The sequence below is a fragment of the Catharus ustulatus genome, chromosome Z (assembly GCF_009819885.2).
Source record: "Catharus ustulatus isolate bCatUst1 chromosome Z, bCatUst1.pri.v2, whole genome shotgun sequence".
Taxonomy (NCBI): Eukaryota; Metazoa; Chordata; class Aves; order Passeriformes; family Turdidae; genus Catharus; species Catharus ustulatus.
The window spans coordinates 44903075-44916089 of NC_046262.2; the positions used below are offsets into that span (position 1 = coordinate 44903075).

The following is a 13015-nucleotide window of genomic DNA, read 5'->3' on the forward strand; positions in this document are numbered from 1 at the left end:
TTTGAGGGCAAACAGGGAAGAGGTGTGAGACCAGGTTCTCTTTTCTCCTGGGGAGAGTGAGAAACATGATCTACACAAGACAATCTGCCACCCCACTCAATCAATGCTCAGTTTGGGACCCTCCTTTCATTCCTCCCTGATTAAAACCTTTTACTTCTCAAAAGCAGCTGATGGCAGCAGGTTCTTCTGTGCTGGCTTGAGTGCCAACCCATAGATAGGCAGTGGGCAGCACAGGTGGCAGCCCAGGGATGACTTGGCACAAGTGACTGATCCTCACACATCCCCCTGGCTTTTCTTCAGCTTGAGAACCAGTGCCTTGATGCAGAGTACACTCATCATCTCAACATGATGTTTTTCCTTCATCCAGGAGATGCAAAAGCTCTATTTAATTAAGCACTGTGACTGGGACAACATGTCATGATGCAGTGGACTGGGTATTTTTGAGGTTTCTGAGTAGTGAATGCTGAGATTTTTTTTTAAAAAATGGCTGTGTCTGAAAAGCCAAAGTGCGAGCTGTTCACAATCCACTTTCCAGCAATGAAGCCAGGAAAACTATTCCCAGGACTATTCCCAGGGGAAGGAGGTTTGGGGAAAATTTGGTTGTTATGTTCTGTTGTGAATTCACTTGTCACACATATAAAAAGGGACATTTTACACATAGAAATTTCGTTTTACAATCAAGATTATGATTCAGATTAGACAAAAGCAAACAGTTGATTAACACAGATATTCCTGTCTTAATCTATACGTACATAACATTAACACTTTTGTGCTTTTTTTTTTCTTTTAATATGATCTCCTTAGAAGGCATATTATTCCTTAGACAAACTAACACAAGTTCTCAAGTTATCTCAGGATAGTTATTTCAAAAGAAAATGCAATATTTCATAATAAACATTTATAATCAGGTTTTTAACAAAGTAATTCATCATATAAACAAATGAATCAGTCAAGACACTAAATAAATATTTGTACTGGTAAATACTAGCATTTTGCTTATATCATGTAGGACCTGATCCTGCAAGCCCTCTGTATACATCTTTATCCCCACTGAATGATTGGTTTCATTGCTTGTTCTAATCTATTATTTTACTTTGAGCTGAGCAAATACTTTCTGGCCACTAAGTTAAGTAATTGAAATAAGCACTGGAATACATCCCAGTAGACAATGATTTCCTTAGATGTCTTTACAAGTAATTATATTTTTTTCTCATTTATGAAATCATCACAAACATGTATCAACAGGCAATCGGTTTTTGGTATTTACAATCTGAGTTGCATTGGTTGATATTTTTAAAGTATATCATGTTCCTTGTTCTTGACTTCTTTAATGAACAAAGTGTGACTTTGCTCCCAATTTGAAGAGCAATTTCCAAGAATTATATTATAAGTGATACTGAAATTTTCTTTTGTCAGACATTTGAGCTAACAATACTGGGCTAGGAAGGCAAGAGCCTCTGGGAAAATAACAAGTCAGGAATTCTACTTGAGGAGGGCTGATACAAATATGAATTACACTCTCTGTTCTCATCTACCACAATTACTACCTTTTCCAGAGCAAGGAAATGGCCTTTTTCAAAGCGCACAACAAACAGCCAGCCCTTTAATTCTGAGTTTACGCAATCATTTTCTTTGCATGGTAAATCCAGAACAGAGAATCACAGATAACAGAGTTTAACTGACCTACATACTCTCTTCATGCCTTAGGAAATTATCTGGATATCCTCACACAAACAGATGTACCAGTGTATTTCAAACTCTTAGTTGTTTTGGGAGTTTTTGGGAGATTTTTGGTTTTTTTTAAGGAAAGCAGTCAGTTACAGCTGAAAAACTAAAATTTTTTCTTGCCCAGCTCTGTTTGAAATATAGTTTGAAATCAAGGGTACTGAGGTTATTAAATGTACCCACTGCAATAAGTTTAGCTGAATTCTGATGGGTTTCTGAATGTCTCTAAGCTCTTACCACAGTGTAACATGAAATGTTCCAAGCACGTAGCAAAAATAGCAGTGATTGTAACAAATCACTGCCTGGACTGAAAAGTGGAACATACTTTGAAATTACTCTCTTTATATATCTATATATATAGGGATATACACACACGCACACACACACACACACACACACACACACACACACACACATATATATATCCCTATATAAACATTTCAGAAATTTATTTTTATTATTTCTCCTGTTGGTATTACTTTAAATATTTTACTTCATGAATCCACAATATGACAGTGTCAGGCTGTTTGGAGAGATAAATCTGAACATAGTCTTATAACCTCCACTAATATAAATATATTGGCAAGAAACTTTGACCAGCAATAGTAAGTTTTGAAACTTAAATAACTATTCTACAGTTACTTTAATTTTAACAACAAGTTGCTACTGAGTACCAATATTCATGAAAAATGTAAAAAAAACCCAAAAAACTTTAACTTTCAACACTGAAGTGCAGCCTTATGAAAGGAATGTGAAAGAAAATTATGTATTAGTTACTCATTCTAAAAAGAGAAAGAGTAACTTATACTATGTGCTTCAAAGTAAGAACACTGTATGCTTGCACTTTATCATAAACGACCGTGTTGAGTCATGGTTTCTTCTTGCCTGCAAATGAAAGATCCTGGCTCAAAAATCTTCAAAGTGTACATGAGCATTTGATTAAATCCTGTTTGCTGTGAAAATAAAGTTCATTTACACTTTGACTGAATAACAATGAGGAGTACTGAATAACAATGAGGAGTTGTTTTAATAATAAGACATTTAAGGACCTTGGTAGCCAGTACCAGTTGTATTTGCAAGTAGCTCCTCAGCGTTACTCTTTTTTTAAAAAATAAAGGTACAATTATAGTTATTCATTTACTTTAAAAATTCTAAAGATGAAGAAAAGTAGCGTTTATACATATAAGTCCTCATATAAATTATAAAACTCAAGTTTGTCTTAGAGAGTTCCATCCCCAGAAGAAGCATAAAGCACTTTTGTGGTACCTTCACCAGTAAATATTTGTTTCACATCAAATCTGAGAAATGCAACAAAGATGATATTGAATCCAAAAGCTGAAAGACAACATTCTTCTAATACAGTCTCTTGCGATGAATATGCTCCATGGGCTTGTATGATTTCCATGACTAGACTGGATTTCAAATAAAGGAAATATGAAAGAATTCACCTCACCAGTTCAGTAGGTATAAGAAACATCAGTGAACAGCAGTCATCCAGTTTGAGGTCAACAGTCTTTGGAAGACTACAAGGAGGGAGTTTAAAACTAACTGACAGCAAAATCAAATAATAGCAATGAGGCAAACTCCCCTAAAAAGGCCAAATAGGCTGAGTTGTCAGGAGAGAGTCCAGTTGTACCTGACACCCAAATGTTTCTGCAGCCAGAGTCCAGCGAGCTGCATGGTAGATGCAAATGTACTTGCTTTGGACCCTAAGCACATTTTATATTGTTTTGGATCTAAATTGGGGTCACACTGAACAGGATGAAAAACATGGACAACTCCTACTTCCTGACTTCTGAAAGCCTTCAAGCCAGACGTTATTACTTTAGTAAAGAGATCTACATCTTCAAGTCCCCAGCCTTGAATCGAGGTATCAAATCCACCAGCAGTCAGCAGATCACTTTTGTAAATACAAGTAATTCCAAACCCATACTCCCTCCAAAATCCAGTTCTTTTTGTGAAAACAAAACTACTGTCAGCTGGAGGGTTGCCTCCATATATTACTTTTGGATCATATTGGCTGAAGATGATAGGGTAGTAAACCTGTTCTCCCTGAATAGTGTTATCTCTGCATCGTTGGAGGAAGTCTGATGTGAATACCAGATCAACATCACAGAACAGCAGCAAAGTGTCATTGTCAAACTGAGAAGAGGCCATCTCAAGACCTAAACCTCTAGAAAACTTTCCTGACATTGGAATCAGGGTCATATCTGCCTTGGGATACTTAATGCTGTATTCTTTCATTAGCTCTATGTGTTTGCTGGAGTCTTGCCCTGACTCAGAACTGAAGAGAATTATTGCCAACTTTACATTCTGCTTGGGAATCAGACAAGTCTTCTCAAAATTATCCATAAATCTTGAGAAAGTATCAAATCTTCCCATGATAGGGACAAGAATATGTATTTTCTTGTCACTGTGTCCCCTAATGTCTTTGGTGCCTTGGAACGACGAGGAAAAGATCTTCAAAGAATTTGAAAGGAAAGAGAAAGATTGAGTGTCAGTGTTGGTGTCCTCCAACAAACTTTTTACATCCAGCTCCTCTGCTTCTTTGAAGAAAGGTTTGCTAAACAATTGCTGAAGGTAAGCATGACGTCTCACTGGAACTGTGACTTTCCTTCCTTTGTGCCTTTTGTACAAAAGCAGTAAATCCAGGATGTACTGTACCCCATGCAGAGGGTCTACCCTGCGGTACCCATATTGTATTTCCTTGAAATCAATGAGCCTTCCTCTAGATCTGGAGTTCTCATTTATGATTTCCATGACCTGCATCACAGCATCATCCAGTGCAGCCCGCAGGACGCTGCTCAGGCTCTGCCGGGGTGGCTGGTTCTCCACCATGGAGTAAAGAAATTTTCCTGTCAGGAACTCCCACTCGATGACTTCATCCCTTTCACGAGGCTGGAAATTATTGAAAGACAGCATCACTCCCAGTTGCTGATCTTCCTTATTTACTTCAGTGTTACTGAGCTTGCTCATCAGGACACTTTCTCGATGGAGCTGGATGGTCCGATGGCGCAGTTCGGAAATTTTGCGACTCAGTATGTAATTGTGCAGCCTATACTGGTAGGCTGGTCTTTTGTTTGGATGAAGTGTTATGGCTGTGTGGATCTTGCTGTTGTGAAGATCTTGGATGTAACCCTTGCGGTTATGTTCATAGTTTTCGTGGAACAACTGCTGCATCTATAAAGACAGAAGGGTGTAGGGGGAAAGAGACATTAAATTGAAGTGCTTCTACCTGAAAAAAGGACTCACATTGGTACTGGCATTATTACCAGTTCTTATAGATCATGGTTATTTTTAGGCATAGAATTTTAAAACATTCAGTAGAAAATAGTAACATTGTTTTGGTCTGAGTTTCAACAAGCATATATTGTCCTCTAAAGAGAAGGTCAGCTGTCTTGGGTTTGTCTTCACTTTGTCCAACTGCAGAGCTAAGGGAAATGCTTAGGTGTGTGGGTAATATTTCAGAGGTCATAGGTGCTATGAATAAGTCACTGACTTCAATTAGAAAACCCCATCTAGCACAGATCCTTAATGAAAGGGTAGCAACATTCACAATTTTTCAAAGAGCACCCTGTATTTGTGTTTATGGAGCACAAAGCTGATTGTACTGATGTATGCAAATAGTGCTGCTTAATATTAAAAAACTGAATGGCCTTAGCAAAACTTTTTTTCGTGTTGACAGAGAAATCAATAATTGAAATAAAACCATTTGAATATACATTTTGTAAAGTACACTATTTATACACTATAGTATGTCAATTAAGCAATTGATTATGATAGTGATTTCCAATTTATTTCTGTTGCAAAAAAAGACATTCTACTTCTGTCAAACTAGTAATTGTGATATAGTGAAGAGATACATTTTTTGGCTGGCAGAATTCAAAATATCTGGCCTTTATACTTTCTGTGCTGACAACTGAACTATAAGCAAATCATAAAATTATATTTGACTCAGTTTCCTCCCTAGAAGACAACTTAGCTCATTAATAATGTGATGAGTATTTATTTCTTAAATGGGAAATTATATGGAGTAATAAAATATTGATATCATAAATATATTTAAAATCCACTGCCCTTTGCTAACACGTACTAACTCCAGAGAATTCCCATACTGTGTTTTTTTTATCTTGTTGTGGGTTGGCAAGGTTTAGAAATTTTTCCCATTATTATGTTAAGCTAGCCGGGATGGCTCTCCTATTAGCCATTAAGAGCTGGAGACAAAGGACTAGCTGAAGCAACCTGATGGCTCCATTAGGGAAAGGTGGAGTCCTGCTTTTGTTTTCGGCAAGTAAGAGGACACTGGGGGTAGGAGAACTCACACAGCTCGCTGGCCGAACTCAAGGAGAGAGGTTCCTTTTCTCCTGTTGGGATCAGGCTTCTTGGATTTGGACTGCTTCCTGCTTCCTCTGAACAACTGGGAACTGGGACGCCCATGGTGAGCAGAGTTCCTTCCTCACCCTTTCTTCCACCTGGGGCCGTGAGGCCACCTGGCCCCCTCCCCTGCCCCTGCAGCAGCCGTGACTGAGAAGCCGCCTGCCCTGCTCCATCGGAGAGCCATCGGTGACTGAAAAAGGGACTGGGACTGAATTCCATTCTGTTCTGTCACTGTTTTTTTTCTTTCATATAGCTGATGCTGTTTTTGTTTGTCTTATAAAGATATCAGTAAAGAACTGTTATTCCCAACCTATACCTTTTTTGTGCCTGCGAGTTCCTGAATTTCCTTTTCCTGGTAATACTGTCCCTTTAAACCGGGACAGATCTTGGCGCCCGGAATGTGTGGCACGAGGTTAAGGAATAACAGTTCTTCAGTTGCCTGAGATTGTTTTTTTTTTTGTGTGCTAGCAACATGTGGTCCAGTTTAATCTGGTTTGGGCTGCACGTGTTCATACATGTATATCTCCCATTTGCAAACCCTTACATAAGCATGGGCCCTGTAACTAAGGCTACTGTGACTGTTATCGAACTTGCTTTATGGGTTGATAAGGTGAGGAATACACGGATTTTTAACTTCCTTTAGATGGTGGGTACATGGATTCAGGGATACCACACACTAAATGCATGTTTTTGGGATTACTTTAATAATGGCACCTACTGTGAGGGAATAACACCAGGGGAAATTTTCTCCCAACCCCTCACCCAAATTTTTGGGTCTACCCCACCAGTTTTTGAAGGGTTCAGATTTCCTCTGAATGCTAATGATATCGTACAGTGGCTGGTGTTACTGATAGGCTTGTCCTATTTAACATTAAGAGATAACGGGGGATTGAGCTGGATAATAACTCTGATACCTACTCCAGGAAATAGAGATGCTGCCACAGAGCCTGACCCTGCCCCAGAGACTAGGGATGCGGCCACAGAGACTGACCCTGCCCCAGAGACTACGGATGCTGCCCCAGAGCCTGACCCTGCCCCAGAGACTAGGGATGCTGCCCCAGAGCCTGACCCTGCCCCAGAGACTAGGGATGCTGCCACAGAACCTGACCCTGCCCCAAAGACTAGGGATGCGGCCACAGAGACTGACCCTGCCCCAGAGACTAGGGATGCTGTCCCAGAGCCTGACCCTGCCCCAGAGACTAGGGATGCTGCCACAGAACCTGACCCTGCCCCAAAGACTAGGGATGCTGCCCCAGAGCCTGACCCTGCCCCACAGCCCATCTCAGAAAGAAACCACCCGGAGTGGGTGGGGCTTCTAGTGAAGCAGATGAGTGAGATGGGCCAGATGATGAAGGAGTACCTCTCCCCAGCTGGTGAGAAGTCCTGCCATAAAGGGGGAGAATCCAGTGATGCTGTAGTGGAACCCATAGGTGTTACATCTGCCCAGGGTCCAGCTGAATTGCAAGGGCACTCACAGCCAGCAGCAGTCACCCCTGTAGAAACTAGGAAGTCTAAAATGAAAGCAAGGCACCTAGACAAAGAGGACCAGAGAGGAGGGCCCTCACAACCAGCAGGGAAGCCAGAGGTTGAAATCATCACTGAGTCCCTGTCTTATGAAAATCTCCACAATCTGCGGAAAGATATTGCACGACGGGGCTGGGAGGCTTTGACAACTTGGTTACTTCGGGTCTGGGACCTTATGGGTACAGGTGTGCACTTGGATGATTTGGGATCCTTGTCCCAGGACTCAGGTGTGGACCAAATATTCGTAAGGGAGCCAGGCCCACTTCCCCTCTGGGAGCGGCTTTTAATGAGTGTAAGAGAGAGGTTTGTCAACAAAGAAAGAATGCAGGAGTACCATAATAGAACGCATTGGAAAACCGTTGAGGAAGGGATTCAACAGCTGAGAGAGGTGGCGGTACTGGAGGTACTCTTTGGGAGGGATGGACAGCATGACAATGACCCTGACAAGGTCAGGTGCACAGGTCACATGCTGTGGAACCTGGCAAACCGAGGGCCATCTCAATACACCACCTTCATTGCAATGATTAATGCTGATGAGCACCGAGAAACAGTGAGCTCTGTTGCTAACAAGCTTAGGGATTTTCACAGTATGATGAATGGCGTAGTGCAGGCCCAGGTTTCTTCCATGGTCCAGGAGATGAGGGGGATGAGGGAGGAGATCAGGGAGGTGAGGGGGATGAGAGGTGACATAAGTGAGATGAGGGAGGAGATCAGGAAGATCAAGGCAGCACCAGTGCGAGCCTCGTACCCCAAGGTTACAGCCCTGTGCCCCTCAGCTAGTGGAAGAGGGTACACCCCACGAGCTGACCTATGGTTTTTCCTGCATGACCATGGGGAAGACATGGGAAAATGGGATGGGAAACCCACTTCTGTCTTGGCAGCACAGGTGCGTCAACTCAGGGAGGGAAATGCTAACCGAGGGAGCTACACTAAAGTGAAGGTAGCCTCAACCTCCCATGACCAAGGTGCTGGGCATTACAGAAGGGAGGATGATCTGTCAGACCCACTTGAAGGAACCTCCACTATGTATGTTCAGGAAAGGAATAATAGCCAGGGCTAGAGGGGCCCTGCCTCTAGCCAGGGAGAGGCACGGGATAACAGAGTCTATTGGATGGTGTGGGTCCAATGGCCTGGCACATCAGAACCACAAGAATACAGGGTATTAGTTGATACTGGTTCACAATGCACTCTAATACCATCAGAACATGTGGGGGAAGAGCGTGTTTCCATTGTTGGGGTGACGGGGGGATCACAGGAATTGTCTTTGCTGGAAGCTGAGGTGAGCCTGACAGGAGAGGGGTGGCAGAAACATCCGATTGTAACTGGCCCAGAGGCACCGCCCATTCTAGGCATAGATTTTCTCAGGAGTGGCTACTACAAAGACCCAAAGGGATACAGATGGGCTTTTGGAATAGCTGCTGTAGTGGCAGAGGGCATTAAGCAGTTGAACACCTTGCCTGGACTGTCAGAAAACCCATCTGCAGTGGGACTCCTGAAGACGGAAGAGCAACAAGTGCCAATTGCCACCTCAACAGTGCACCGCCGGCAGTACCGGACGAATCGAGATGCTGTGATCCCCATCCACAAGATGATCCGTGAGCTGGAGAGCCAAGGGGTGGTCAGCAAAACCCACTCACCCTTCAACAGCCCCATCTGGCCCGTGCGCAAGTCTGATGGAAAATGGAGGTTGACTGTGGACTATCGTGCGTTGAACGAAGTGACTCCACCGCTGAGCGCTGCCGTGCCGGACATGCTGGAACTCCAGTATGAGCTGGAGTCCAAGGCAGCAAGGTGGTATGCCACCATTGACATTGCCAACGCATTTTTCTCCATTCCCCTGGCAGCAGAGTGCAGGCCTCAGTTTGCCTTTACATGGAGGAGCGTGCAGTACACGTGGAATCGTCTGCCCCAGGGGTGGAAACACAGCCCCACCATCTGTCATGGATTGATCCAGGCTGCACTGGAAAAGGGTGAGGCTCCAGAACACCTGCAATACATAGATGACATCATTGTGTGGGGGAACACGGCAGTGGAGGTATTTGAGAAAGGAGAAAAGATCATACAGATTCTGCTGAGAGCCGGCTTTGCCATTAAAAAGAGCAAAGTCAAAGGACCTGTCCGAGAGATCCAGTTCCTGGGAGTAAAGTGGCAAGATGGACGGCGCCAGATCCCCACTGAGGTCATCAATAAGATCACCACAATGTCTCCACCAACCAGCAAGAAGGAAACACAAGCTTTCCTAGGTGCCATAGGCTTTTGGAGAATGCACATTCCTGAGTACAGCCAGATTGTGAGCCCTCTCTACCTGGTCACCCATAAGAAGAACGATTTCCACTGGGGTGCTGAGCAACAGCAAGCCTTTGCCCAGATCAAGCAGGAGATTGCTCATGCAGTGGCCCTTGGCCCAGTCAGAACGGGACCAGAGGTAAAGAATGCGCTTTATTCTGCAGCTGGGAACCATGGCTTGTCCTGGAGCCTTTGGCAGAAGGTGCCTGGGGAGACTCGAGGGCGACCTCTGGGATTCTGGAGCCGGAGCTACAGAGGATCTGAAGCCAACTACACTCCCACAGAGAAGGAGATCTTGGCTGCCTATGAAGGAGTCCAAGCTGCCTCAGAGGTGATTGGGACGGAAGCACAACTCCTCCTGGTACCCCGACTACCAGTGCTGGGGTGGATGTTCAAAGGAAAGGTTCCCTCTACCCACCACGCCACCGACGCCACATGGAGCAAGTGGATTGCCCTCATCAGGCAACGCGCCCGCATCGGAAACCCAAATCGCCCTGGGATTTTCGAGATAATTACGAACTGTCCAGAAGGTGAAAATTTTGGTCTCGCCGATGATGAGGAGCAAGAACAAGTGAGCCGCGCTGAGGAAGCCCCACCGTATAACCAACTGCCAGCAGATGAAACACGCTACGCTCTTTTCACCGACGGCTCCTGCTGCATCATGGGGATGAACCGGAAGTGGAAAGCAGCCGTATGGAGCCCCACATGACAGGTTGCACAAGCTACTGAAGGAGAAGGTGGATCAAGTCAATTTGCTGACCTCAAAGCTGTTCAGCTGGCCCTGGACATTGCTGAAAGAGAGAAGTGGCCAAAGCTCTACCTTTATACTGACTCGTGGATGGTAGCCAATGCTCTGTGGGGTTGGCTGGAAAGGTGGAAAAAGGCAAACTGGCAACGTAGGGGAAAACCAGTCTGGGCTGCCGACGAGTGGAAAGACATTGCCACCCGGGTAGAGAAGCTACCTGTGAAAGTTCGTCATGTGGATGCCCATGTCCCAAAGAGTCGGGCTAATGAGGAACACCAACACAACAAGCAGGTTGATCAGGCCTCAAAGATAGAGGTGTCACAAATAGACCTGGATTGGCAACACAAGGGAGAATTGTTCCTGGTTCGATGGGCCCATGACGCCTCAGGTCATCAGGGCAGAGATGCCACGTATAAGTGGGCACGAGACCGAGGGGTGGATCTAACCATGGACAGTATCTCTCAAGTCATCCATGACTGTGATACGTGCGCTGCCATCAAACGGCCAAGCGAGTGAAGCCCCTCTGGTATGGTGGGCGTTGGTCCAAATATAAGTACGGGGAGGCCTGGCAGATTGACTACATCACACTGCCTCAGACCCGCCAAGGCAAGCGCTACGTGCTGACCATGGTGGAAGCCACCACAGGATGGTTGAAGACCTACCCTGTGCCTCATGCCACTGCTCGGAACACCATCCTGGGCCTTGAGAAACAGGTCCTTTGGAGGCTTGGCACCCCTGAGAATATTGAGTCAGACAACGGGACTCATTTCAAGAACAGCCTCATAAACAGCTGGGCTAGGGAACACGGCATTGAGTGGGTGTACCACATCCCCTACCATGCACCAGCAGCTGGGAAGGTCGAACGGTGCAATGGCTTGCTTAAAACCACCTTGAAGGCACTTGGTGGGGGGACTTTCAAGAACTGGGAAAGTAATCTACCAAAGGCCACATGGTTAGTGAATACCCGAGGTTCCACTAACCGAGCAGGCCCTGCCCAATCTGAGCTCTTGGGAACACCAGATGGGGATAAGGTTCCAGTGGTACACATGAGAGGTATGCTAGGGAAAACTGTTTGGGTGAACTCTGCCTCCAGCAAAGACAATCCTGTCCGTGGGGTGGTTTTTCCTCAAGGACCAGGTTGTACCTGGTGGGTGATGCAAAAGGATGGAGAAACCCGATGTATACCCCAAGGAGACCTTGTTCTAGGGTGAACTACCTATGATACTGTGTCTGTAACTGCATGCATGTATGTAATTTAAAGGTTCTAATTTAATGTAGTATGTTAGCATGGAAAAAATTTGGGGTGGATAATGTTGTGGGTTGGTGAGGTTTAGAAATTTTTCCCATTATTATGTTAAGCTAGCCGGGATGGCTCTCCTATTAGCCGTTAAGAGCTGGAGACAAAGGACTAGCTGAAGCAACCTGATGGCTCCATTAGGGAAAGGTGGAGTCCTGCTTTTGTTTTCGGCAAGTAAGAGGGGGGTAGGAGAACTCACACAGCTCGCTGGCCGAACTCGAGGAGAGAGGTTCCTTTTCTCCTGTTGGGATCAGGCTTCTTGGATTTGGACTGCTTCCTGCTTCCTCTGAACAACTGGGAACTGGGATGCCCATGGTGAGCAGAGTTCCTTCCTCACCCTTTCTTCCACCTGGGGCCGTGAGGCCACCTGGCCCCCTCCCCTGCCCCTGCAGCAGCCGTGACTGAGAAGCCGCCTGCCCTGCTCCATCGGAGAGCCATCGGTGACTGAAAAAGGGACTGGGACTGAATTCCATTCTGTTCTGTCACTGTTTTTTTTTCTTTCATATAGCTGATGCTGTTTTTGTTTGTCTTATAAAGATATCAGTAAAGAACTGTTATTCCCAACCTATACCTTTTTTGTGCCTGCGAGTTCCTGAATTTCCTTTTCCTGGTAATACTGTCCCTTTAAACCGGGACATATCTGCAAACAGATTGGCCTGTAATTAATACACAAGGAAAATGTGCTAATTAGATATAAAAGTTGTTCAAGAATGTGTTGTAAACTTAAGTTGTAATCAGATTCCGAGATGGGTATTGAAGTTTGTCTTTTGTACACTGAAGAAAGCAAGAGAGGTAAGTTCTGATTGCACAGTATATCAGCCGCAAAACATTTAGCTCATTTTACTTCAATTCTTTCAAGAACTGAAATTTTGCTACACTAAGTAATATTAAGAATAGGGCAATAAATGTAAAATAACACCTAACAAAGATAAGAATCATAAAATGTAAGTAAAATTCATTAGCATGCACAAGACATAAACATTGTCAAATTTAGAAAAACAGAACTTTAATATAAAACTTCTAGAGTGTCCCTCCCATCTCATTGAGACCCCAAATGCTTC

The 13015-nt window shown here is 44.4% G+C and overlaps 1 protein-coding gene across 1 annotated transcript; it reads right to left on the reverse strand.

The window, feature by feature from the left end:
* Positions 1-2177: 2177 nt before the first annotated feature.
* On the reverse strand, positions 2178-4905 carry CHSY3 (chondroitin sulfate synthase 3). The gene has a single exon (XM_033086344.1). It carries the CDS (start codon positions 4903-4905, stop codon positions 3340-3342), a length of 1566 nt encoding a protein of 521 aa, XP_032942235.1. The 3' UTR covers positions 2178-3339.
* Positions 4906-13015: the final 8110 nt, after the last annotated feature.

What these genes read in the sequence shown, in the direction of transcription:
- CHSY3 (XM_033086344.1), bottom strand. Translation starts at nt 4,905, where the DNA reads ATGCAGCAGTTGTTCCACGAAAACTATGAACATAACCGCAAGGGTTAC.